The sequence below is a fragment of the Psammomys obesus genome, unplaced genomic scaffold, assembly GCF_907164565.1.
Source record: "Psammomys obesus unplaced genomic scaffold, mPsaObe1.curated_primary_1811, whole genome shotgun sequence".
Lineage (NCBI taxonomy): Eukaryota > Metazoa > Chordata > Mammalia > Rodentia > Muridae > Psammomys > Psammomys obesus.
In genome coordinates, this window is record NW_026592890.1 from 12,192,140 (window position 1) to 12,219,411 (window position 27,272).

Consider the following 27,272-nt stretch of genomic DNA (forward strand, 5'->3'; position numbering starts at 1 on the left):
TATATGAGTGAAGGAGGAAAGGCTTTCCCCGGCTCCTCTTTCATTTTACATTTTAACTTTGCTTTTTAAAAAGCTTTTCTTTGGAGCGAGTGTCGACTTGGCTCTGTTGCCATAGAGACGTTAGTGACATGCTAGGTGCACCATCCCTTCAGTTCCTGATCTCATACGGGCAGGTGGGACGAGGGAGCGGAGTTGTGCAGGCGCCCGTTGGGAGAAGGGAAACGGGGGCAGTGGAAGGGTAAGCTCCTGTGGGCGTCCCACCCTGGAGATCCTTGCTTTCATCCCTGCTCCCCCAAGCCCAATGCACTGTCTCAGAATGTGAGGAGACCAGAGTAGGAGTCTGGGAGGAAGTCGGGCGCCCTGAAGACTCACTCAGGCTGTCCTAGGGTCTGCACAGCAGCTAAGGGGACCAATTACATGTCATGTTGTATTTGACCGTACAGGTTTTCTTTCTCATGGCAGTAGCATGAGCAGCCAATTGGTATGCTGCTCCATGCTAAACTAGTCCCACTCTGCAGGGAAATACAATCTGGACTTATAAATGTAGGGCAGGCGTGTTTCCTTTCTGTGGAAGGTTCTGGTTCTGCCATGGGTCCCAGGGCAGGCTGTTCTTGGAAGTCCCCACCTTCCTTGCTTGAGTGACTAAATGAATACCCTGACACAAAGAAACACATCTTTGCCCTTGACTCAGCAGAGGGCCATTGAACTCCAGCTTCATGCCTCTCTCTGCATGTGCCCCCTGATCAGATGGTTTCTAAGCAGCTACACTGAACCCCAGAATAGGGAGGCTCTGGCCGGAATTCCTCCCAGATAGCATTTGAGGCTCAGCTGCCTTAGGTCCCGATGCCAAAGTACCTCAGGATGCTCATAGCCTGGAGCTTGGTCTTACACGGTACCCTGTGCCCTGTTAACTCGCACTTCAGACACTGTCGTGTGTGCAGGGCATGGTGTGGCCAATCCTTCGCATGTCTCCTCATCAGTGTGGGTTGCAGCCTGTCAGCACTGCACCGTCCTGGGGCGCCTGGGCTTGGAACCAGAGGACAGTGAGTAAAACAGCCTCCACCTTCAAAAGAAGAGAGATCTAAGCTTAGTCAGAAAGTGATGAAGCCTGGTACTGTGTTCCAGCGCTGAGCGGGCTGGTACAGACTGCTGCTCTGGGGCGGAGATGCAGGAAGTGCCAGAGCCTGTGGTTGGGTGGAGATCTCCACCTCCTCCAGCTCCCCACAGCTCCCCTTTGCTGAGAAATACCAGGGCAGGAGCAGACGCTTTCTCCGTTTTTCTTTAAAATTCCCCAGAGTGTGGTAAATTGTGAGTCCCACATTCTGAGAAGGGAGCAAGCTGACATTTTAAAATGTCCTTGCTTTCCTATAACCGAACAGTGGCATTAAATGAGTGCGGCTCTAAATGCCTTCTTTTGAGGGATACTGTTGCCTGGGAGTCCCCAGAAATTAGCCGTGTTTCTTCCGTCCTGCCGTTCAAGGTCCCATTACCAGGCTGAGAACATGAGAGAGTTGGGCAGTGGTGCCTTCGATTACAGTGGTCCTGAGAGTGTGGGGCAATGCAGTGACCGCTCTGGCTCCGGCCACACAGCTGCCTGTGCAGAACTTGTCCTGAAAGTGGGACAAGTCAGCACACGCCGCTGCGTGAAGCGTCAGGGGTACAGTAGCCATATTTGCTAAAACCGTCAGACTTGCCTGGGGGCTTTTTCCACTGCATCCAAATAAATTGTTAAATTATATAAGCAGAGGAGCAGGAGAGGGATGTGATGGAGTGCCTCTCCTGAGTGCTGTTCCTGCTGCCATACGAGCTCAGCGCTCTGCCTGCACTGAAGCCGAGTCCCTTCTCTTAGGGGAACACGTGTCCAGTCTTCTAATCACCTTAGGGGGAACTGGTGCACACAGCTCTCATTCTCAGCACTTAGTAGGAGCATATAATAGTGACAGAGTGGGTCTGTTTCTATGCAGAAATCCTGCTTAAAAACAGATGAGTGGAAGCACTAGCCACTGCCGTCAGTGGTTTCATTATTAACATCTGAAATACAATAAGGAAATTATTTTTGGCGCTCACGGGCTGAGGCAGGAGGATTGCTGTGAATGTGAAGCCAGCCTTGGCTACAGAGTGATACTTTGTCTCCAAAAAATTTTAAGTATTTTATATGCAAATATCTGCAGCAATTGGCACTGGCTTAGCTAATTTGTAATTGGCACTGCCCAGTGCTCTGTGGATGTGGTTTTTCATTTAGATGCTGTCAGGGTGGGACAGCTCTCTGCATCCATCACCGTGACTTCTGTCTTAGCACGCTTTGTGTTGCTATAACTGAGTTTTCAAAGACTAAAAACTGGGCAAGTTCTAAGGAAAAGAAGCTTATTTGCCTCGTGGTTCTGGAGGCCAGGAAGTCCAAGGGTGTGGTGCCAGTCTGCCCACATCTATGAGGACCTTCCTGATGTGTTGTAATGTGGCTCAGGGCTCCACAAGCCTCTGTCCCGACACTGCTGAGTGGAGATGGGGACGACCGATGGCGGGGACCTTGGAGGACACTGTCACATCATGCCACATTACATGGTAGGGTATGGGGAAAGGTCAAGAAGTCCTGAATGTGAAGACATTGCTTCCTCTCTCCAGGCTTCTCCCTGCGGGAGGATTTTATGGTTAATTTTCCACTGTGCAGACCTTTCTCTTGGGGCTTCAGCCGAAATACGACAGAATGGAGAGGTTCATCTGTCTACTGGCCAGAGTCCTTTGAGGTCTCGAACAGTGACCTAGGATCCTGTTCTCCAGGAGACTTGATGGCTTGGCCACAGATGCATACATCCTCGACCCCACACATTGGCATGCAATCATCACGGCAGGGCTACAGCCAAACTGTTCTGTGCTGGCCCCTCAGTGCTCAGATCCCACTGACTCCAGCCTGATGGCTGAAAGGAAAATGTGTTGGTCCTGTGTCCAACAGCACAAACCCTGCTATAAACCCTATCCCGCTTTCCACCACTTAGCATGTGGTGCGATGGTGGTCTGCATAGCACCTAGGGTTCCTCATCACCACCTAGACTCCTGGCTACGCTTTCTGGCTCCTCCTACCCTGCCTCCTCCTGCCTCTTCCATCTTCCTGCCTCTTCCTGTCTCCTCCTGCTTCCTTCTACCCTGCCTCTTCCTACCCTGTCTCCTCCTCCCTTCTGCCTCCTCCTGCCTCCTCCATCCTCCTTCCTCCTCCTGCATCTTCCTACCCTGCCTCTTCCTACCCTGCCTCCTCCTGCCTCCTCCTGCCTCCTGCCTGCCAGGCATTAAGCAATTCTACACTTTTTTGACAAAGTGCGATAGATGCTGTAGGTGTCAGGAACAGGCTGGGAGAGGGAATGGAATTACATCAGATGGGAACTACACTGAGTCAGTTCAGACACAGGGACTAAGCAGTTAAAAAAAAAGTACTGAATTTCAACCACTGCTTTCTCATTCCTAGCTGCGTATTGGGAAGCTCATTTCCTACACAGAGGAAGTGCTCTTGACCCAGTACAACACTGCCTAGAAGAGTTGTTCTCAACCTGTGGATTGCAAGCCCTTTAGGGACTGAATGACCTTTTCACAGGGGTCACCTAAGACCATTGGAAAACACAGATATTTACATTACGATTCATAACAGTAGCAAAATTACAGTTATAAAGCAGCAATGAAATCAATTTTATGGTTGGGGTCACCACAGCTTGAGGAACTGGTACCAAGGGCTTGGAACATTAGGAAGGTTGAGGACCACTGGATCTACAGTAACTTTTAGGATATGGCAGAGCTGTGTTCATGTGGATCACAAGACCCTGTGGATGGGTTTGGTGTCTCAGATCCAGCACAGCAGTTGGTACAAATGAGAGTAAGCTCCAGGCTCTCTTCTGGGTCTGTAGCAAAGGCTTGTTCATCCAGCCATGGAATGTGTACACACGTACACATGGCTATCCCACACCATTCCCACTGACAGTTTGTTTCCATGACTTCCCAGGACCCTGTATGTTCCTGGAGGTGCTGATCACCATACAAGACAGAGCTCTTTTCCACTCCTGCATCTTTTGTCTTCTGGCAGACAGCGTGGATTTTCCCACGGATATCAGATAGTCTCTCCTGCTGAGGGACATGATTACAGAACTGGCAGTGGCTAGGAGGAGTTGGGTAGAGGCAGCTGAACTCCTTTCAGGATCCATGATGTAGATGTGGGGCTGATATTTCATCTACAGATGTAAGTCCTGGGTTTGGGCAATGCATCTTCTTACCTCCTCCTCTATTGAGCCGCTGGAAGAGATGTCTGGGGTCTTCTGTGAGAACAGCAGATACTGATGGGTCCATGCCTTGTCTCTACACTAGAAGACCCTGCTCCACACTCTGCAGGTTCCTCAACACTCCTTGTCTATGATGGAGAACAAGAGAGTGAGGGCTTATCTACCACATGGCTAGGGAAACCCAAAGCCCTACCATGACTGATGTTACAGATACAGACTCATGATGGTGCCACATCGGTGGCCAGTGTGGGCTATCTAGAGCTTGCACAGAGCTAGGATACACCAAAGTGCATTGGATGAAAGCCTCTGGGAAGGAGAAATGCAACAGATCCATCTAAGGGAAGTTGCCTCTGCCACAACTACACCATAGCCGTGACAGTGTGGGCTCTGTCACCAAGCAGGTCTTACATCAGTGGGAAAATTCTTTTAGAAAAATCAGAGCTTTCTTCACTTGTGGGGAACACTCCTTTTCGTTCTCAGTGATTTTCTTAATCAATTTATTTCAAAAATCAGTAATCTTGCCTGCAACCCAGCCTATATCTGGTATCTTTTGTTTTGTTGATTTAGTTCTTGCATCAAAAGTGTTTCAGAGAACATTAAATACCCACACACGTGTGCTTAAGAGCCAGCAAAATCTGTCCGTGAGCTTCTGCTGCCCACAACTAGAATCTTGTCTGGGCTAGCCTTATGTCAACTTGACACAAGCTAAAATTATCTGAAAGGAAGAAACTTCAATAGAGAAAATGCCTCCAGAAGATCAGGCTGTATGCAAACCAGTAGGACATTTTCTTACTTAGTGATTGATGGGAGAAGGCTCAGTCCTTTGTGGGTGGTGCCATCCATGGGCTGGCAGTCCTGGGTTCTATAAGCAAGCAGGCTGAACCATCCAGAGGGAGTTAGCCAGTAAGCAGCTCCCCTCTATGGCCTTTGCTTAAGCTCCTGCCTCCAGGTTCCTATCTTATGTGAATTTCTGTCCTGACTTCCTTTGATAATAACTGTGATATTGAAATGTACCCCAAATAACCCTTTCCTCCCCAACTTGCTTTGGTCATGGTGTTCCATTGCAGCAAAAGAAACCCTAAGACAAATCTGGGTAAGGAGAGTTCAAATAGGAGTAGTCAGTGTGTCTTGCAAATCTGGTACAATCTGTTCTGTGTGGGTCTCCCTTCTTGTACCCAAACCAGACGCAGGATGGTACTCACCCCAGAGCTGCCTCAAGTAGATGAAGTGTGTGTTGGCAGCCTAAGTGCTGGGGATAGGCTCTACTCCCTGTGGTGCTCCCACGATTGGCGCATCCTTCATAGGCCCTTGTCAAGCCACCTAGGATAGTGTTCCGTCTCACCTCTCCTGAGAAGGTGCTCTGCAGAAGCATCTCAGGCGGAAAGGGCTTCTCTGGCTCCCGGGCCACAGCCCAGTACAACAGGGCAGTCACAGCAGCAGGAGCTTCAGACAACTGGTCACATCCCGGCCACAGTGAAGAGCACAGAGGAATGGGTGGTCAGTGCTCACCTGCTAGCCTGCCAGCTTATACTCAGCTCAGTTGCTCCACGCTCAGACAGTGCAGCAGTCCTGCCTATGACTGTGCCACACGCAGCAGGCTGGCTCTCTCACATCAGTTAAGACAGCCCGCCGCAGACACTCTCAAGGGAACCCAAGGCAAACAGTCCTTCAGTGGTCTCTTGCAGGTGACTCTGCATTGTGTCCAGGTGACAACTAAATCTAATCACCACAGACAGCCCATGTGTTTCCTGCTTCTCAGGTGTTCTTGGTGAGGAAGGTCACGGGATCGGATGCTGGGCAGCTCTACGCCATGAAGGTCCTGAAGAAAGCCACCTTGAAAGGTAAGGGTCCTGGGAGGGGCCAGTGGTTTCTGAAACACATCACTGTAGTCGTCCCCTGGCAACTTGAGGAAATATTGACCCTGCTTAGGCTTCATGGTACCAGGAACTGCCTCCAGAGCAGGGCACTGGGCACTCGCTTTCTGGTTGATAACACGCTGCGAACATTTCTTGGGCATTGTAACTGTCCCTTGCATGTTTCTCCAGTTTTCAGAGGAGACGTTGTCGCATAAGTAGAATTCTGCATATGTTCTGCTGCGGAGAGCCATTTGGGAAAAGAGCAGTGAGAAGGAAGCCATTTGTTCTGACTGTGGTTCCACAGTAGGCCAAGCACAACCCGTCATGCTGGATTGCTCACTTTCACGGGAAACTCAACTCACAAATGTGTTCTGCTCCCTTGTTGCCCAGTGAGTGGAGTTAGACATTAGAGAACCACTAGCTTCCAGCTGCTGGCTTGCCCAGACTCCCACACAAGGGCCTGGCCAAGCCCAGACTCAGACCTGCTCTGTTCTGATCACCCCTTCTTTATCCCATCACCAAGGGAGGATCCTCACCAGTATGGATGAATGATATGACAGTGGCTTGTTAGTGACGTGCACAAAATTCACACTGGCATGGACATAATAGTGGCTTGTTAGTGACATGTACATAAAAGTCACACAGGCATGGACATAATATAACAGTGGCTTGTTAGTGACATGTACTGGCCTTGTAGAGGTAGAGACTTGACAGGGGCTGAACTGGCATGAGCTTGGGACTTCATGCTTAGGCCCTCGCAATGCTGTGAGATTGAAAAGAGGTCAACAGAGTACTTGAATTTTTAGGTCTTGTAACGTACTGTCTTCAGCAGCAGAGGACTCCAAAGAATTTGTCATTCTGTGCCCTCAACTCACTTGGTATCTAGCTGGGGAAATAAAGTAAATGTTTTCAAGCAGTGATGTATGGGATGAGAGATGCGTGGCTGAGTCATCTTAGTGTACAGGCTGGAAGACTTCTTTCACGGGAGATGGCTCTGGGTTTACTAAGTATGTGAGACCCTAGGCCTAACTGTGAGTGGGCGATTGTTTTCCACAAAAGAGATCAATTAGCCTGGCCAGTGGTCAGAAAATGCGAGTTCTGACTACTTCTGCCAGGCTGGGTGGAGATCCGTCATCTGAGTGTGCCCAGGAAAGGCCACCACAAACACTGACAAGAGGCCCATAGCTCCACCAGAGCAGAGCCTGCAAGGTGACTCAGATCCACAACTCATGGCTTCTTTCTGAGAAGGTTATGGTTGGTACAGTGTCATTACAGCTGGTTGTTAATTTACGTGAGACAGTCCAAAAGCCTACACAAAATTGTTAAAGGATTGTTCTTTCTGGCTGAGAAATGTATAGGAAACAACTCTAATATTTAATAAGAGAAGCTCTTTACGTATGGATTACCTCAGAGAAGCAGATATTACATTAAACCTCTGCTGGTTCAGGATCATTTGCAAGTCCTCAAAGTAAACAGCAGTTCTTCAGAAGTGAGACACATTTTCCTGTGGCCTGGCTGCTCCACAGAGACCCAGCAATGCCATCAGCAGCACAGCCGTGAGTGCAAACACCAGTGCCCACTGCCATGTCCCGTCTGTCCTCCTCATGATCACCTGAAGACATATGCCTCACTGTGTCTATAAAGGTGGTTTCAGAGAGGCTCAGCTGAGCTGAGAAGATCTACCCTGAGGGTGGTGCCACTGAAAAGGGAGGGAGAGCTGAGTACAGCATTCACCACTCTGCACCCTCACCGTGAACATAACACCAACAGTTGCTTCCTGTTCCTATCACCAATGCTTCCCTTCCTTGGTGGGCTACACCTCAAACTGTGAGCCCTTTCTTCCTGAAGACGCTTTTCTTAGGCCCCTTTGTTATCTCGTCCCATAGTGGACACGTGGTCTGTCTGCACAGTGAGTATTTTGGAGGTGAGAATGGGTACAGTACTGACCCAGGGCACCCTGTGGATCAACGTGGGGATGGGATGCTGATGGAAAGATGGCTGACACAAGTTCACATCTACTGAATCCAGTTTCTTAACGCTGAGAACAGGCTGACTGAGCTGGTTTGACGACTCGGAATAAGCTAGAGATGTGTAAAGAGAGAATCTTAACTGAGAAAATGTCCCCATCAGATTGGTATATAGGCGTGTCTATGGGGACATTCTCTTGAAGATTGATGTAGGAGGGCCCAGCCCTTTGGGGCTGATGCCACCCCTGGGAAAGTGATCCTGGGTTGCATAAGGAAACAGTCTGAGCAAGCCATGGGGAACAAACCACCAACAGCACTCTTCCACAGTCTCTGCATCTAGCTTCCTGCTTTGAGTTCCTGACTTGGCTTCCTTCAATGATGAACTGTGATCTGGACCTGTAAGCCGAACAAACCCTTTCCTTTCCTGGTTCCTTTTGGTCTTACCACAGCAATAGAAACCAAAGAGGACACTGACCCACAGAGGCAGCGGCTTCATTTGTGGTTTCAGAATAGGGACTGGAAACACAAGCTTGAATTCTTCATGGGCCTGGACTTTTAAAAAAAAAATTACTTTATGAATTTTTTGTTCTTTTCTACTTATTAAATGATTTATTTTACATCCCAATCACAGCTTCCCCCATTCTATCCTCCCAGTTCTTTCCTCTCCCCTCTCTTCCCTTCCCCCTCTTGCTTCCCCATCCACCTCTCCTTCTCAGAAAAGGAGAAGCCTCCCATGGATATCAAGTAGCCTTGGCACATCAAGTTGCAGTAAGATTAGTAGTATCTTCTTCTCTTGGGGTTAGAAAGGGCAGGCCAGTTAGGAGAAAGGGACCCAAGGACACACAATACAATGTAGTCAGAGACAGCCCCTACTCCTATTTTAGGAGCCTGACTTGAAGACTCAGCTGCACAGCTGTACATGTGCACAGAGGGCCTCGGTCCATCTCATGCATACACTCTGGTAGGCAATTCGGTCTCCGTGAGCACCTGTGGGCTCAGGTTAGTTGACTCTGTAGGTTTAGTTGTGGTTCCCTTGACCCCTCTGGCTCCTTCAATCTTCCCTTCCCCTCTTTTACAGGATTCCTCAAGCTCTTCTTAATGTTTGCCTGTGGACCTCTGCATTAGTTTCCATTAGTTGCTGAGTGAAGCCTCTCTGATGACTGTTATGCTAGGCTCCTGTCTGCAAGGATAGCAGAATGTTATCAACAGTGTCCGGTATTGGCTTCCTCTCATGGCGTGGGTCTCAAGCTGGGCTAATTACTGGCTGGCCCTTCCCTCAAACTCTGCTCCGTCTTTTACCCCTGCATCTCTTGTAGTCAGGACAAATTGAGTGTTTAAGGTTTTGTGGCTGGGTTGGTGTACCCTCCCTCCACTGCATTTCCTGTTTACAGGAGATGGCTGGATCAGGCTCCATATCCCCCATTGCTAGGAGTCTTCCACCTGCATAGGTTCCTGGGAGTTTCCATTGTCCTAGGTTTCTAGCCCATCCCAGAGATACTGCCCCAGTCCAATTGTCTCTCCAGTACTCTCTCCCTCTATCCTCCCCCCTTCCCATTCCTCATGTTCCTATCCCCACCCCTTCCTTACCCAGTCCTCTCCCTCCTTTTACCCCCAATGTCTGATTTATTTCCCCTTCTCAGTGAGATTCAAGAATTCCCCCTTTGGGCTCTCCTTGTTTCTTAGCTTCTTTTGGGTCTGTATTTTATGGCTAATATCCACTTACAAGTGAGTACATACCATGTTTGTCTTTCTGAGTCTGGGTTACCTCACTCAGGATGATCTTTTCTAGTTCTGTTCATTTCCCTGCAAATTGCATGTTGTCTGTTTTTACTGGCTGAGTAATACTCCATTGTGTACATGTACCGCATTTTCTTTATCCATTCTTCAGTTGAGGGACATCTGGGTTGTTTCCAGTTTCTGGCAATTACAAATAAAGTTGCTATGAACATAGTTGAGCAAGTGCCAGTGTTGTATGGAGGAGCACCTTTTGGGTATTTACCAGTAGTGGTATAGCTGTGCCTTGAGGTAGATCTATTTCCAAATTTCTGAAAAAAAATAAAAAACAAAACAAAAAAAACCCACCAGATTGAGTTCCAAAGTGGTTGTACAAGTTTGCATTCCCACCACAATGGAAGAGAATCTCCCCTTTCTCCCAAGTGCTGTCACTTGAGTTTTTTATCTTAGCCGTTCTGATGGGTGTAAGATGGAATCACAGAGTAGTTTTGATTTGCATTTTCCTGATGACTAAGGAGGCTGAACATTTCTTTAAGTGTTTCTTGGGCCATTTAAGATTCCTCTGTTCTGACCCTAGCTTATCAGGTCTCATCAGGACTGGCTGCATTGTCTTCCTCTGGGGCCTGGTAAGGCTGCCCCCCTTCCACCTCAGGGGGAGGTGATCAAAGAGCCAGCCACTGAGTTCATGTCAGAGACAGCCCCAGTTCCCCTTACTAGGGAACCTACTTGGACACTGAGTTCCCATGGGCTACATCTGTGCAGGGGTTCTAGGTTATTTCCATGAATGGTCCTTGGTTGGAGTATCAGTCTCATAAAAGATCCCTGGCCCCAGATTTTTTGGTTTTGTTGCTCTCCTTATGGAGTTCCTGTCCTCTCCAGGTCTTTCTATCTCCCTCTTCTTTTGTAAGACTCCCTGTACTCTGCCCAAAGTTTGGCTATGAGTCTCCATCTCTGCTTTGATACCCTGTAGGGTAGAGTCTTTCAGAGGCCCTCTGTGGCCCTCTCAGGCTCCTGTCCTGTTCCGTGTTTTCTCCCTCTTCCAATGTCTATCCTGTTTGCCTTTCTGAATGAGGATTGAACATCTTACCCAGGGTCCTTCTTCTTGCTTAGCTTCTTTAGGTGTACAGATTTTAGTATGTTTATCCTATATTATATGTCTAGTATCCACTTATAAGTGAGTATATAACATGTGTGTCTTTCTGCTTCAGGGTTACCTCACTCAGGATGATCTTTTCTAGTTCTATCCATTTGCCTGAAATTTTCATAATTTCCTTGTTTTTAATTGCTGAGTAGTATTCCATTGTGTAAATATACCACAATTTCTGTATCCATTCCTATCAGTGGACAGGGGGAGGGGCATGGGAGGAGAAGAGGGAGGGAGGGCAGGATTGGGAGGGGCTGAGGGAGGGAGCTTCAGCTGGGATACAAAGTGAATAAATTGTAATAAATTAAAAAAATATAAAAGACATAAAAAAGATTCCTCTGCTGAGAATTCTGTTTAGCTCAGTACCCTATTTTTAAATTGGGTTGTTTGGTTTGGTGGTGTCTAATTTCTTTAGTTCTTTATACATTTTGTATGTAAGCCCCCTGTCAGATGTGGTTTTGGTGAAAATCTTGCACCTTTCTGTAGGCTGCCATTTTGTTTTTTTAACAGGGACCTGGACATCATAGGGGTGGAGAAAATGCTTTAAATTGGAATCTGGCAATGGTGAATTCCTCTCAGATGTAGATGAGGTGCCTTCTTGTAATTGAAGACAAGAGAAGGTAGATAACAGCAGCTGGTATCCTCAGTGTTCACCCTGGTGACCGAATAGTTCTTGAGGGGCATACATGCACCTCACTTTCTGCTTGATTCCACACGAGCCTTCCTGGTTTTAACGTGTTGCCTAACATTGCCTTCTTCTGTCCCTCCTATCCCTTACATCAATTCCCTCTGCATTATGTGATGAGAATCTGACAGAAACAAGGAAGAATCGTTTGGGCGCACAGTTTCACATCGTCATGTCTTGGAGAATAGGAGGCAGAGAAAAAAGGCAGGTACTAGAAGTAGCCGGAGCACAAACACATCCCCAGGTGCCTACTTCCTCCAATTAGGCCACACCTCCTACCTTTCACCTTTCGGTAATGCCACCAAACTGTGAGTCCACCACCAGGTTAATTTAGCCATCAGGTCAGAGCCCCCATGATCTAGTTGTGCCTGGAAGTGCCCTTCCAGGTACCCTCCTCCCCAGCTCTAGGATGGAGGGGAAGAGATGAGAAGGGTCCGAGGTGCTCAGCCTGTGCAGCATGATGCCCAGCCTGTAATGTCTATAGCCATTATATAACCTGCAGTTGTTTCTCTTGCAGGACGAGCCATTGAGATGATTTGTAATCCAAGCTAAAGTGCTCTTGGGAAATGGCTCCCAATCCAGTTTTGTAAAGAGGACACAAGACTACATTTCCTGGATGACCATAACAAGTACCCTCAGCCCATGTCAAATACACACACACACATACACACACACACAAGTGTGTACATATACACATAACACATGTACACACACACAAATATGCATACACACTCACACATACAAAATCACAAATATATGCAACACATGTACACACATTCAAATACACATAAACATACACACTCACACACAACACCACTCACACTCACACATACTCCCTTGTCTTCACCAGCAAGAATAAGTAATGTGGACATATGAACAGCCACTGTGTCTAGTTGCCAAATTACAGACAACTTTTATTTTCATCTCTATGAATTGTATTTCATCTTTTTAACAACAAAACCCCTCATAGCTGGTGTCTTACAATTTTTTAAGAAACAAATACCCTAGAACATTATGTTTGACTTTGTGAAATCACTAACATATTGTGAAAATGGGCCATGTGGGAAATAGTCCCCATCTCCTTGCGCTCCTTCCAAAGTCAGCTAAAGCCAAACATTATTTTACATTCCACACTGTTTCAGCTTTCTATCATGGAGCATGGCTAAGGAATAGATTTTCGTCCAGAGAGCCAATCGGATCTCTTTCTTAAGAGAAAATGGAGGAGCCTCACAGAACAGTTTGTGTGTGTGTGTGTGTGTGTGTGTGTGTGTGTGTATGTGTGGTGGCCACAAGATGTGAAACTGTACCAAGTGGACATAGAACAGACCCATGGTCCCCGTGTGCTCACTAGACTACCCCCACACACACTATGCTTTCCCCACCCTCCCTCCCTGGGCTTCTCCCTCACAACTGGAAGGAGAGGCCACACAAAGGAGCTTTCAAGTTGATTTTACTTCCAGCTTCTCTGTATCCTGTTATCCTGATACCCAGTTCCTTCCCCTCTCTAGCATACCCCCAGCTTGCAGGCCAGTTGATTATAAGAAATGTGGGGAGCAAAAAGGCGTGCCTGTAATACCCACAGTGTGCCCTCTCCTTGCCAGTCACGAATCCCAAGAGTGCAGTCACCAGAGGAAACTGGAATTCAGTTGAATAGCGAAGTCATTTTGAAAAGGAAGAAATGAAAGGAGGAAGGGGCTTATGGAAACCACGTTGGAACTTGAGATTGTTTCTCCACAGTGCACTGACGGCCGTGTGTGCAGGAGGGAAGTCTGTTATCAGTGGGAGCCCTTGTGACTTGACAGGGAGGATAATAGTTCTCACAGCTCTATTTTACCTTCACATTTGGAGTGTCAGGCACAGCCCCCTCCTTTCATTACACAGGTGACAAGCGGTTTCTAAAGGTATGCCAACTGCGCTGTAGCTGGAAGAGAAAGGAGCCAGCAGGTATAGGCTCTTGCTTGCCACCCTAGCTAAGGTCCACCCATCTTCCCAGTTCCACCCCCACTTTGTGACAGGACTTTTACAGTTTCTTGCATTCTTGAACTTGGCAAAGTTTTGTGACAGGATAAAGTGACTGTGGGCCATGGTTCAATATTATGTGCTTTAAATACAGGGAACCCTGGAGTGTGGCATCCCACTTAGTGATGGAGGAGTTTTGACTGAGTGGGTGTTCTGCCCAGGAACGTGTTCCCAGGCATGAGTCCAACGTTAAATGGATCTGATCTCTTCTGTGCGGGTCACGAGCTGGTGACTGGGCATTGTTACCAGCCATAGGAAATGTCTTGTATTGAACGGGACAGTGGCTTCCCAGTAGACCACCAGCTGCAGGTGCCTGGGGCTTCGAGGAAGTCTGAGCCTGAGAATCTTAAACTTTCCTCCTATCTCTTCCCTTCATTGCCACTGTTCCTTAGTATATGGCTCAGAGTAGGAAAAGGGGCTTGGAGCCGCAGCCAGCTCTGACTCCACTGCCTGTGTCACCTGGGAAGCCTCTCGTGGCCCCATGACCTCTGAGCTAGGACTGGGCTATAGTTAATGTGTGCTCTCCAGCATCATTTGTGTAAAAGTCAAACTCTTGATGTTTTGGAGTGTCACTGGTATACAAACCTTCAGGAAGCTTCTCTGTTCTTTTTCTCCATCGGAATCGACTGGTCTGGAGAATAGGCCAGGAATGCGAAATGGGTAGAGATGCTCCAGGCTCACCTCAGTCTGTTGTGCAGAGCTGGGGTTGCCCTCTGCTTAAGGGAAAGTGCTGTCTTGGTCAAGCTCTGCTCCCTCCATGAATGGCCTGAAGTAGTTAATGGGTGTATAATGGCTCATGACAACTGGTACCACAGGCAGGGCAGAATTCTTGTGCCTGTAGCCATCTCTCCAGTGTGGAAGGAACTGTCTACCTGTGGCATTTCTTTGTAGGACTAATTTGACAGTGTTTAGTTTTTTAGTTTTTTTTTTTTTTAAACTGTTTTAGACCTAACTTGTAGTCATTTTCCCTGGAGGTCAGTGTTCTCCCCCTGAAGGTGTCATGCATTCTCTTCTCAGAAGGAAATCATGTTCTGCTGATTGTTAAGGAAAACAATTCCCTCTGGCTGGCCCTCTAAGAGAGCAACATGGCCCGTGGGCAGTTGCTGCGATGCCAGCTGTGACTCTTGGTGGCCGAGGGGTGGGTCTTTGGGAAGCATGGACCTGAGTAAGAAGGAGGAAAGGGACATATCAGGATATTGTCAGTAGAGCCTGTTATGATGCTCTTGCTGCGGGGTGGGAACAGTGATGCTCCACAGCTCCACAGCTCCACAGCTCCACCGCTCCACAGCTGCATGTGCTGCGGAACTCTGGTGACCAATACAGGTCTGTGTTGATAACACTTGTATTGACTGCAGTGTCTTGAAATAGTCCCTACTGAAGTTATTCCCAATGCTCTGGTTCCAGCCCCCAGAGTGATATTTTCAGCACTTCTGTATTTGTTTCTGTCTTAGCTGAGGTACTTTGTTAAAAACATTGACTCATTCAGAAACTCAGCCTCAGTGGTTGCCTGCGTCTGAACAGATTGTATTTCTAAGCTAACTCACTTGTGCCATTTGATTCTCATTTGGGTGATTTCGGATTCCTGGGAGGCAGTGGGTATGTAAGGCACACTCCAAATACAAGTTTTAGGTGCTCCCTTTTCAGTGCAAGGAGAGGTAATACCACTTTACAAATGAGGGGACTAAGGGCAGAGCAGCAAGGTTTGCCCAAGCCACACTGAGAAGAGGTGACAGAAGCCAGGGCTCCCTAGCATTCCAATTCCCCATCTAGAAGCCACCTGCTGACCTCTGCTTAAGATGTTTATTCTGTCAGGGGTTTATTTTCGCAGTGAGTTGTCTCTGGTGAAAAATAGGGAGAATGGCTCCCTTGTATGCCTTTTGCTCTCTGAGGCCCTGCTTACGGTTATCAAGTGGCAGACACCTTCCCTTTGGAGGGCTCTGATTTGCTATTGAGCTTCCTGGCCGTGTACCTCAGAGTCCATCCTACGCCGCTGGCAGAATTGCACCTCTTGATATTGATATTGTAGACGTGTGACCGCAAGGACTAGATCTTACTCACTGCCCACCATCTTCAGCATCTGCCCAGTGTGACCCCTGAAGGGGAAAGAGCTTCTATTCAGAATGACTTCAATCATCACATCCTTGAGACAGTTCAGTGTGCAGAAACAAAGAGGCAGGTCTTGGGTAGTATGCCTGGCCAGGCAGCCCATCTGGACACCTTGATTCTTCTCTTCTCTTTGGAGAGCACATAATTATCTGCAAAGTTTTGACTCCCAAATGTCTGGGAACTCTGCTGCTCACAGACAATTTTATGTTACAAATTAAACCCTCAAAAGCTGGATACTGCCTTCTTCATCTGAGCTAGGTAGCTGAACAGTGTTCTTTGTTCAAGCTGAGTGAGCTCAAAATTATTGATGCATTTTAGAGGGTTTTCAAATGATGGTAACCAGATTCAAGGCCATGGTGATATGGTGGAGAAATAGTTCTCTTTCTTTGACACACTGTTTCAGGAGGCCCTCTTTCCTGGGTCATGGGGCCAGGCAGGGGTCAGGCGGGTAGCATGGGAGTGTCTCCATAGAGAAGAGGCGTGGGGGGATGAGAGCAAGTATGTTCTACTGAGACAAAGGGGGTAGGTGCAGGAACGCTGGCCAAGTGTTACTGAGGCCAACAGAAGAATCAGCCCTGGTACAGCATAGAGAGGGCCCCCATGTCCACAGTTCATCAGCCCTTGAGCTCCCTGATGCAGAAACGAGAGATTTTTCTTCTTGATATTAACTCGTTTGGGGTGTGGACAGTCGGGGCCTGTATTCATGATCAGTGTCTCCTCTTGCCTCTTTTATTTTGAGCAAATACCCTTCTTTCCTTCGGCCTTTATTAGTTGCCATTGGCTGTGTTTTTACTGGACAGGGTGCAGTTTGGTTTTTACCTGAAACTCTTCCATATTCCTGCCTGTTGTAGTGTAAATCTGTGTCTTACGGTCATGGAGGTAGAGAAGCTTTGCATCCTCTTATTTGTCTGCCATTATTGACTTTATCCTGGGAGCAGTGGTCAGAGAAGAGGCCAGGTCTGGAGTCTCCAGGGCACTGGCAGGGAGCTGATGTGTTGAAGGTCCTCTCAACCTGGCAGAAGCAAGAGCTCTTGTTCTTATCTGCATCAAGATAGGGTATTTCTCCAAAAGTGAGTGGATGAGAATTTGTAACTAAAAAAATCCAAAATAAAACCAAAAACAGAAGCAGGCTTTGAAAGCATGAAGGAAGAGAATTTGACCAAGTCCACCCTGGGCTCCATAGCAAGATCCTCTCCAAAGAAAGTGAAAGTGTGTCAAAACTTGCAAAAGTCCTTCCAAAGGCATGGATGGCAAAGGCATGGTGAAAGCATGATGGAGCATGATGGAGGCATGGGCTTCTCTAGTTTTGCTTGTCCATTCCCATTTCAGACCCCAGGAAGAGTGAGGTTTCAAAGGTTCTAATGATGCTTCTTTGCCCTCACATGTATGAGCCTCCTCAGCCCTCACCTTGGTAGATGGTCTGGGATTGTCCACTATGGGGCAGCATGTTTTGTTCATGCTTCTGGATTGTTATCTTATCTTCAGCTGCTTACCATGTTGCTCTCTATAGTGAGGTGCGTCCTCTCTAAATCCTGGTACAGGACAGCAACACCCCATACCTGAGGTCCCCACGAAGGGCCTCTATTGATCCTGTGCATCCTAGGTTGACCCCCATGTGGGATAGGGACTTTACACCTTCTTTGCTAGCAAAGCTAGAGCCCAGCCTCCTGCCAGCCACTGTGTGGCCTTAGCACTTTACCCAGTGTGGCTTCAGGTGGCCTCCTCTTGACAACCCTATGGCTTCAAGGTAATCTCTCAACTTCCAGGCCAGAGGGCCAGCTCCAAGGAACACACACCTATTGTGGGCAGTTCATGGCCTCTGATCTCCTCCTAACGATGATTCAGTCTCAGGGACTGTACACACAGCCTCTCACAATTACCTTTGCTCTCATATTCCCCACAGACATTTCAATCAGGTGCAGCCATGGCTTTGCGTCATGTGTAAGTCCTGCCTCCTTCCTGGAGTCTCACACATTTCCTGTCAGTGCTGGCTGGTCCTGCCTACCAGAGCCTCTCCATGCTGCTGCACCCAGGCTGCTTAGCATGTGTGCAGTACATCTTTGCAGCCTCCTGACATGCAGTTCTTGTAAGGTTCTTCCCTCTGCAGTGTCCTTCCGGTCCCTCAGCCCTCACAGGCTTACCACTGGACAGTCCCTGCTGCTGCCCTCTTCTGTGTATCTTTCTACTGGCCTGCTACTTCTAGAAGGCAGAGCTTCGGTTTTTCATGCTAAATGCTAGCACAGAGTGCACTGAGAAATGTTGACGGAACAGAAGCAGGCAGGGAGAGAGTGGGAGGGAGACAAATTCATGACCAGGAAGTAGGAATCAAGCTTTACCACTCGGTTGTCCAACTTATGAAAGGCCCAGGAAGAACCATGCCTATGCCCACTCTGCTATCTACCTTGTCCCCAATCCCATCATCCTGTGGCTGAAGAGAACTCACCCCCATGTCTACTCTAATATCTGCATTGCCCCCAAGTCTAACATTCCATGGCCCACCTCAGTTTATCTTCGTAAAACAAATAAACAAACAAACCAACAAAAACCCCAAAAACTTTCCTGACAAAATTCCAAACTGCAGATCACTCCAGTTTTAACTCGGCAGTAGAAAGATGGTAGAAAACCCTTGTGCAGAGCTGCTTAGCAGGCTCACAGGAGCAGTTGTCTGAGCTCCCAGCTGAGATCATTGCTCCTGTGACAAGATATCGCCAGGATGGGAAAATACGTTCATCTTAGCAGCCATCTTTACTTTGGGCACAGGCACCCCTCTTGTGTTATTTGGATTGTAGTTGCTATTCCTAATCCCCATTCATTCAACCTCTTCTGCTCAGACTGCTCATGTCTTTTTTTTTTTTTTCCTCATGAGCCCTTTGACATCTCTGATGTCACTGCAGTAGCCATGTCCAATCTCTGGCAAGGTGCAACTGTGCACTCAACAAAGGGTAGCATAAGGGCTTGCCTCTGAGTGCACCTTTTTTTGACCATGAGCCTGCTTTCTTGTCTATGAAACAATGGGCAGAATGACGTGCTCCGCAGGGTCTTCCGGGCATGATGTTATGGTACAGCCTGTCACTCTTTCCTTTGGGGTGAGTATAGGCTTCGAGCATGCAGCTCGAACATTGGACATTGGAAAGCAGATTCTGGAGTTTCCACAGCTGTCACTCTTCTGCCTCTTGGATGCCTGTTTACTGCCCTTTACCCTGTAAGTAATGTCACAGTCTGCTGCAGTGACAGGAACTGCTGTTTACATATAAACAAACATAGCCGTGAGCCAGGAGAAAAAGAAAGAAGCCTACGGAATCTCAGAATACAATGTCAAGGCCACCAACAAGGGGCAGTTGAGGCACTTTGACCCCAGGCTGATGTTTCATGTGTGCTCTATGGGACTTCATCTGTTGCTTGTGAAAGGGTGGGAGACATTCATCCCTCTTCCCCAAGGAAGCAGTGGCAGAGAGCAGCCCACAGCGGTAACCCTGGCCCTGACAGGACCAGGACCTAACAGCTCTGCAGTTACCACTGACCACTCACTGCACAGGGCGCACAGGTCATCAGATCAAGTGTCTGCCAGGACAGATTCAAGGGTGGACCCCAGAAGGCTTGAGTACCTCAATGCGGAGGTCGAAATCAGGGTTAATAGAGCAAAGCAGAGGAGACGTCCCTGGAACCAAGGCCTGAGAAAAGACTGCTGTCTCTTTACTGTGCTGAGACACACCGCGTAGTAGTTATCATTGTAGCCATTTCAGGAGATTAACAACACCATGTAGCTCCTAGCAGTGTTACATACTCCACACTTCATCATCACAGCAGAAGCTCTGACCCATTTCACAGCAGCTTCCTGTTTCTCCATCTCTCCAGCCCCCAGAAACTGCTGCTGCTCTTCCCCTGACTATGAGAAATTGACCATTCTCAGTCCTTTTTGTAAGTGGAATCACAGGACAATTGTCCTTTACATTTAGACCTATTTCACTCAGCATCCTGTCTCCAAGATTAAGCTGTGTTGTGGCTCATGTCAGAATTGCTGTTCTCCTCAGGGCAGAGTACTGATCTGCTTGTACATCATGTGTGCAGCACGTTTTGTCTGTCCATCTCTTGGTGGACGGCGGTTGCTTTCACCCGTGGCTGTTGAGTAGCGCTGATGTGAACGTGGCTACACGAGTGTCTAAGTCACTGCTCCCGGAGCTTTCGGGTAGATACCTAGGAAGAGAGCTGCTGGGTTACATGGCTGCTCTGTTGTTAACTGCTCCACACGGCTGCACCATGCTGTATTTCTAACATCACACGTGAGCATTGGTCATAATTCCATTTTATTATCATGACACCATCCTTGGGGGAGGACTTCCTTAATAACTCTGTAAGTGTGTTTGCTACCCTTCTAAATAGTGACAGGCAATGTACCGTGATGGGCGTGTCACTGGGGGCATTCTAGATATGCAGCCCTTGCTCAGAGAGGTCATGTGAGGCCACGTGGATGCGGCCTGGGTGTGCCTGTTAGCCTGTGGAGTCTTATAGCATCGTTCTTATTCTCGAGTGGCGTCACTCTCTTTTCTTGTTCGTTTGTTTTGCCTCAACACTAATTACGTCTGTATTCCAGATGGCTGCATGTGAGACAGTGTGCTCATTGAGAAGAATGTTGTAACACACACAGACCCATACACACTCTCACACACATACACATGCATGTGTACATGCATGCGAGGGCACACACACACACACACACGCACACCTTCCTACTCACCTCTCTACCTCGGAGGTCACAGTCACCCTGACAGAGAGAGAAAGAATTGTCCTCCTACCTCCTCTTGCATCAGAAATAAACAAGTACTGTTTTGTAACCTGGAATGACTCAGCAAGGACCCCTTTGTAGACGCTAACACTATGGAATGAAAGTAAGAAGTCATAGGTTGTTGTGTGCCAGAGTGTCACTCCCTGGCTCGCTTTTCCTTATGAGAGGGCTAACAGATTTTGACACTTCCTTGTTCAGCATCACTTGGGGAGGATGAGCCCCACAGGCCCCTCCTGATCCCAGAAGGCTATGGTAGAGGCATCGACTGCTTACCACAAGGGTCTAGCCACAGTCCTACAGAGACCCCAGACCTGAGGTCCATTCATGAGAAATAAGAATGGGAGGAACCAACTGAGCTCTGGTCAGACAGACCTAGATATCAACTATTCTACAAGAAGGCTGGCCTAGACTTACTAAGAAGTCAAAGGGCAGGAGGAAGATAAGAGACTGTTTTCTTCTAACAAAACAAATCAGCAATTTAGCCATTAACACACACAGAGAGAAAACAACAAGCAAAAACAAAACATATGCACAAACATACATACATATAAACAAACATAAAACCATTGATAGACCCAGGGCAGCAGAGAGGGAGCTGTAAATGGTAGGAGGGGTGATAAGCATGGAAAGAATGCTAGAGACACTACAGGATGATGGGACACTAGAGTCAGTGAGAAACGGTCCTTTTTCTTAAGGCACATGAGTAGATTCTCCAGTGAGGAAGTTGTCATGGTCTCTACAATATATTTTAATGTTTCAGTTCAAAGAAAGAGAGCTAGGAACAAGAAAGCAAGTGTGTCAAAATGTATGTACTCCTTGTACATAGTGAAGGAAGCCAGTAGCCATTATGTTGCTCTGGGTTTTCCCTGTGTACAAGGCTGCGAACTTGCTTGTCTGCTGCTGTGTATCCAAGGCTCTAACTCTCCGCCCACATTCTGATAGCCTTTTGTTTTTTTGCAGTGAGGGACCGGGTCAGATCCAAGATGGAGAGAGACATCCTGGCAGAAGTGAATCACCCTTTCATCGTCAAGCTGCATTACGGTACGTGCAGCAAGTATCACATGATTTGAGGATGACTTTGGATGATGTCAGAGGAAGCTGAAGATAATAATTAATCTAAAAGGAGATCCTCGTTATATCAGAATCTTGGCTTATTTGGACACAGAGTTCTCTTAAATCCCCAATCTTCAATCTCTTTCCTATTTGTTTTCCCTAAAAGAGCAAGATGCCCTATCTTCATTCCAAAGACTCTGTGAGATGGGGCTGCCCACTGTTAGACATCACCGTGGTAACTTGATACAAGGTCTCCTGGCCTAGGTTAGTGAGACATGATGACATACTCAGTAGTGCTCAGCATAAAGAATGTTGGTCACCAACCTCTGCCTTCAAAGTGAACCAAAAAGGGAGGAGTAGAGTGCCATGAGCCACGGACTGCCACTCAAAGAAGGCCATTGTTTCTGTCTCTTGAGGCTCAGAGCAACACCTTTCTCAGAGGCCACAAACCTACCTTTCTACACGATACCAGTTCTCTGCCTTTGTATCTCATGCTACACTTCACACTGTTCTTGTTAAGGCACGCAGGTGGAATAGAGGATGGGAAAGAGCCACAGCAAAACCAGAGATTTCTATAACCAGGAAGCAAAGGCATGAATGTGCCTGGGGTGGAATGAGGGGGACTTCCAGAGACCAGGAGAATCGTTCAGGCCTGCCTTAAGTCGTGTGGTGTGCCCTTCAGGGAGAACAGAGGCTGCCTCCTCAGTCAGCTGAAGGGCCAGGCGGGACCCTCACCTTTCCAGGCATGGCAGCCATGGTTAGAGCTTCACCCTCCACTGGCAGCACTGAGGCTGCTGGCTCTCCTCCTCTCCTGTGCTGCCCCAGAAGCTGCTGGGCTGCGGCCAAAGGAAAGCCTGGGGTCACACTGCCTGAAGTGCTTCATTTTTGAAACCGATTAAGTCCTTTCATGTAAAACAAACAGAACAGAACAGAACACTTCTCAAATTTGCATGTCATCCCTACACAGGGACCGTGCTAATCTTCTCAATATCATCCAGTTCCAGGGTGTGTGCTGCCAAAGCAAGCACTGGGGTCCAGCTGTTTCGTTATGAGGACGTTAAGAACTGGGTGTCTCACACAGACTTTCAGACAGATGTTCTGAACTACTTCTGTTTCCACTGCCCATCGAGACCCACACTGCATACACTGCAGTGCACAGAGCCCCAGCTAAAGGTCTTCTCGTTAGGGGCCATGTCTAAATGTCAGCATTTAAAATAAATGGTCCTGAAACTTTTAGAAAATGAAAGCTTTTTCAATACACAGAAATAGCAGGACCCTCCGGCCCGGTACGCTGTGAATAAAAACTGATGCCAAATGAAGGATGCTTCCTGATGTTGGCCTGACCATCATGGTTGCTGATCCTCCCTGACATTGGCCTGGCCACCAAAGCAGACTGACCCTCCCTGACATTGGCCTGGCCACCAAAGCAGACTGACCCTCCCTGATGTTGGGTTGACCATCACAGTGGTAATAATGTGACTGTTTTCTCTGGGTCTCTATGTAGGCACTGGCTCCCTCAGTTTGAGGTGTGCCCTTGTTAAGCCCTGGATATAAGATGTGTAGACTGTGGCCTGAGTCATGAAGCATGAGCTCCCTTTTGACATATAGATTGTCAGGCGAAGCACTCAAGAATACTCCTAGAGTGGAGAAGGTCCATAGCCCTGACTACAGCAGTGCACGTCCTCACGAGGAAACAGAAATGCACTTACTGTTTATCAGAACCATCTCCTAGCACCAACTAGGAGACAACTTGTTACAGCAAGTTGTCTGCCTTTAGGACCCAGCTGTCACCAAAGCCTAATTAATAATGCCAATGAGGAACTTGAGGTTGAACACAGACTTTCCTCTCTCTGAGTCTTTCAGTCACTTTGTGGCTAAAAGGAATAAGGCTGGAGAGGAAAAAGAAAAAAAAAGTCTAAGAGTCTAACAGAAGTGAACACTTGACTCTTTGAGTCACTTGTGTACCCTGAGTACCATGAGTAGCATCCCTCTCCTCCTGCTGGGCTCTGTCCTTGGCCAGCTGACTGCCAGCTGGTCAGCTATACCTGTCTGAATGATTGGCAGCTCCGCAGATTAATAGCCTTGTTTGAACCGAATAGAAACTGGGCTCTGGGAAGAACAGAGACTCAGTGGTCAGAGGGAACAGTGTTTGCTAGTGAAGTACTCAACTGCCTCTCCTCCCACAGCCTTTCAGACGGAAGGCAAGCTCTACCTGATCCTGGACTTCCTGCGGGGAGGGGACCTCTTCACCAGGCTTTCCAAAGAGGTGGGTGAGCCCTCTATGCCCTCGATGCCTTTCTGTCCAGGGAGACAGGAAGGCAGATGGGCATGTAACAGCCTTATGTGTGCGATGTGTGATGTGTGCTACACGACATGTGATGTGTGATATTTGCTATGTGTGGTGAGAAGTGTGTGATATATCACGCCTTATGAATGTATGGTAACGTTTTCAAAAACTCGCACAAAACCAGACATGGTTATACACACCCCGTAACTGCAGCACTCAGGAGAGTGAGGCAGGATTTTCACCATCAGCCTGAGCTACAGAGTAAGACCTGCGCAGCTGCATCAGCGAACAGTTCACGCCTAGAAGATCTTACAAACAGAGTCCTCCAGAGCTTCCTATGAATGAAGCTCAAAACACGCTCCCCACTGCCCCCTGACCCAGGTAGAACAGGTGAGACACAGTTTACGGTAACATTTCGAAATGACTGTATTTGATGGTGTCTCACTAGGAAGGCTTGGAAGGCTCAGCTAACAGCATGTGGTCCTCTCCTCTGGACAGTGGTCCCTGTGTATTCGTGTTTAGGAACACCCTGTCAGGTCTTTGCTCACTGACTGAGCTCCACTGGCTTCTAGCCTCAGAGTAACTCTCCAGAGGCTCTGCATCCCTCATGTCTTGAGCTAGCCTTGAGCTAGCTTTATGGGATGGGACAATTCAGAAGTTCGTCTATGGCAACAGCATTGTTGTCTTCTCGTTTGAATGATTCTGTAAGGCTCAAACAAAGAGTAAGAGGTACGGCAGCATGCTTGTGGAAAACTCCTCACATCAGAGTATTTTTATTTGCCCATGACAGTGGTTTTCCAATTGCCCTCTCCTTTCCTCCATCCTCCCAGGTTTTCATTACATGTGCCTTGCATATAACTCCAGACAAATAGCAGATCAAGGCAGAGCATGTGGCCAGGCTGGAGAAGAGAGGCTGGTCACACATGGGAAATAAAGTGGGGGGTGGAGGGGTGCTGGGAGGTAGAAAGGGTCCATAGGCCAAGACTAGCCCCCAGGGGCACCAGCTGACACTTCACTGAGAGGGATCCTGACCGGGAGCTGAGAGTCCAGTCTGCTTGGCTGGTGACATTCATCACAGTCCCATAACCCACTCATTTTAGCTCTGGCCTCAAGCCACATTCGGTTTGCATGTGGGCTTTTTTTGTGTGTTGCTTTCAAAGAGAATTCAGTGATTATATGGAGTACAGTTTCTTCGACATGAATGCCTCGTGGTAAATGTGAAGGTGTGTGAGGGCCCTGGGGAGATAGCCCTGGGGGTGAAGTACTTCCTGTACAAGCACCCGTCTAAAAAGCCTCGATCAGCAGCACACTCCCGCAGTCTCAGCACTGGGAGGGATTCGGGATCAGTCACAGGTTATGGACTCGTGGCCTCACAGGCACAGCCCACTTAACTAAATGGTGAGCTCTGGGTTAAGTTAGATTCACTGTCTCAAAAAATAAGGTGATGAGTGACCCGGGAAGACATCTGAGATGAACCCCTGACCCCATGCACATGTGTGCAAACACATCCTTGTGCATACACATGCACATATACATGACCACATAAGAGTACAGGAGAATGAGCAGGATGGGGCAGAGCATTGTGAGCCAGTGTTTTCCAGGCCACTGGCTCCATGGTGTCCCAGTACTCTAACAGGCTTAGATTCCACTGCTTGAGAGCTTAGAATGGAGCACCGATCCAACTAATCATGTGCTCTCTCCAACCAGCACATTGTACTTGGAGGAATGTATCCCTCTGGGCAGAGAGCAGGTAATCAGGCTGCCAGTTTGCACATTAGCCCAGGGGAAGACAGAAGAGGGAAGGGAGAAAAGTGAAATAGGATACCTATTTTCTATAGTCCTTCAGCCTCCAGTGTGGTTTATTTGAATTGCAGTATCCATCATGATTCACACCAGAGCCTTCCTGGTAAGACGGGAAGACCAGGGTTGCACTTGGCCTGAGCAGTTTGTAGGGTAAGGGCAGGTGGATTGTGAGTTGAGGTTCTGATCACAAGGCTGAGCAGGACCTACAACCATGAGAAGGACTTTCCTGCATTAGGAGTGGCAGGAAAGTGTCATGGGAGAGCCAGGATCTGTACACACGGATTCTGGGAGAGCCCTGGTTTCCTTGAGGGATGCTCTAGACTAGCAGCCATAGGACAAGTTGAACCACAGTCCTTTCCCACCCCTCTAGGTCATGTTCACTGAGGAGGATGTGAAGTTCTACCTGGCCGAGTTAGCCTTGGCTCTGGACCACCTCCATGGCCTGGGGATCATCTATAGGGATCTGAAGCCAGAGAAGTAAGTATGAAGAAAGGCATTCACAGCCTGCTTGGGCATCGGCTGCCAGCCCATGTCAGTGGCTGTTACCTGGGAATTGTTTCCCAAGTACACTTCCTGCAGTGCTCGAGTTCCAAGAAGGCTGAGCAGATGCCACACAGGTGCGCAGCAGATGTGGGGCCTTTGTTGACCGTGGCTGAGTCATCCCACCCATGAGGCCTCAGACGAAGTTGTCTCCAAAGGACGTACCCCACCACACAACACCCTAAGTTCAAGGGGTCACGTGGTCAGAATGGATGTCGCTCCTGCTCCTCCTTTCTCCTCCACTCACACATACTGAGTTAGATTAAGATGGCTGGCTTCCTGAAGCCGAGGCTGCCGGCTGGGACTGGTGGGGTAAAGCACCTGTTAGTGTGTGCAGCATGTACCTGTGTTTAACTGCCAGTCGACAGGGTATCAGGCGGATCCTGTCTGTCTGTGTACAGGTGATCCTGAAGGCCCTGACCTCAGGAGCCCACAAAAAGTGGGAAGTTGTGACCTATACCTGACCCTTCCACAGGCATGTGTGGGAGGTCAGAGTGACCCCTTCAGAGCAGGTTTTATGTCCTATCTGTCAGTGCCTACAGCCTAGCCTTCATCGATGCCCGATTAAGAGGTGATAGCTGAGCCCGGCATGTTCCCGGGGCTCATGCAAAGCTTAACACAAGTTTACCTCACATTGATTAACATAGATGCTTTATGCAAATCTGTGCCGCAGTCATGAGCCCTGTGGAAGACTTCTGTGTTCTCAGAACCATTTCTTCTAGGCATCGAGGTCCTGGCTCCCATTTGCCTGTGAAGGCTGAGACGGTTCTTGAGGCTGTAGATAGGAACATTTAATTACAGGATAAAGACAAAGGTTTTGTGGTCCAATTAGAATTATTTGGGGATGTATCTTGAAAGTTGCTTAATTCTGGGCAAAGATTCAATATGACTGAAAGGCAAAAATGAAAACATTTGCCTCTTTAATTATAACTTGTCATCTTAATTAATGCACAGTAACCTTTTCCAGAAAGCACTGGCAGTTCTTTAACCCTGTGTCGGATACACAAAGAATAACATGAGTGGCTGAGGGCACGGC

The 27,272-nt window shown here is 48.1% G+C and overlaps 1 protein-coding gene and 1 non-coding gene across 3 annotated transcripts in view; one reads left to right on the forward strand and one right to left on the reverse strand.

The window, feature by feature from the left end:
* Positions 1-27,272, forward strand: part of Rps6ka2 (ribosomal protein S6 kinase A2) — a 277,337-nt gene that overhangs the window by 193,751 nt on the left and 56,314 nt on the right. For both annotated transcript variants that reach the window (XM_055615970.1, XM_055615971.1), the window contains 4 exons: positions 6,019-6,100; positions 21,514-21,594; positions 23,793-23,872; positions 26,067-26,173. In XM_055615970.1, the coding sequence (XP_055471945.1) occupies positions 6,019-6,100; positions 21,514-21,594; positions 23,793-23,872; positions 26,067-26,173 (350 nt within the window). The remainder of the gene's footprint in view (positions 1-6,018; positions 6,101-21,513; positions 21,595-23,792; positions 23,873-26,066; positions 26,174-27,272) is intronic.
* Positions 22,529-22,634, reverse strand: LOC129683473 (U6 spliceosomal RNA). Its single transcript, XR_008721157.1, has one exon. It is a non-coding gene; the product is annotated as a U6 spliceosomal RNA (small nuclear RNA).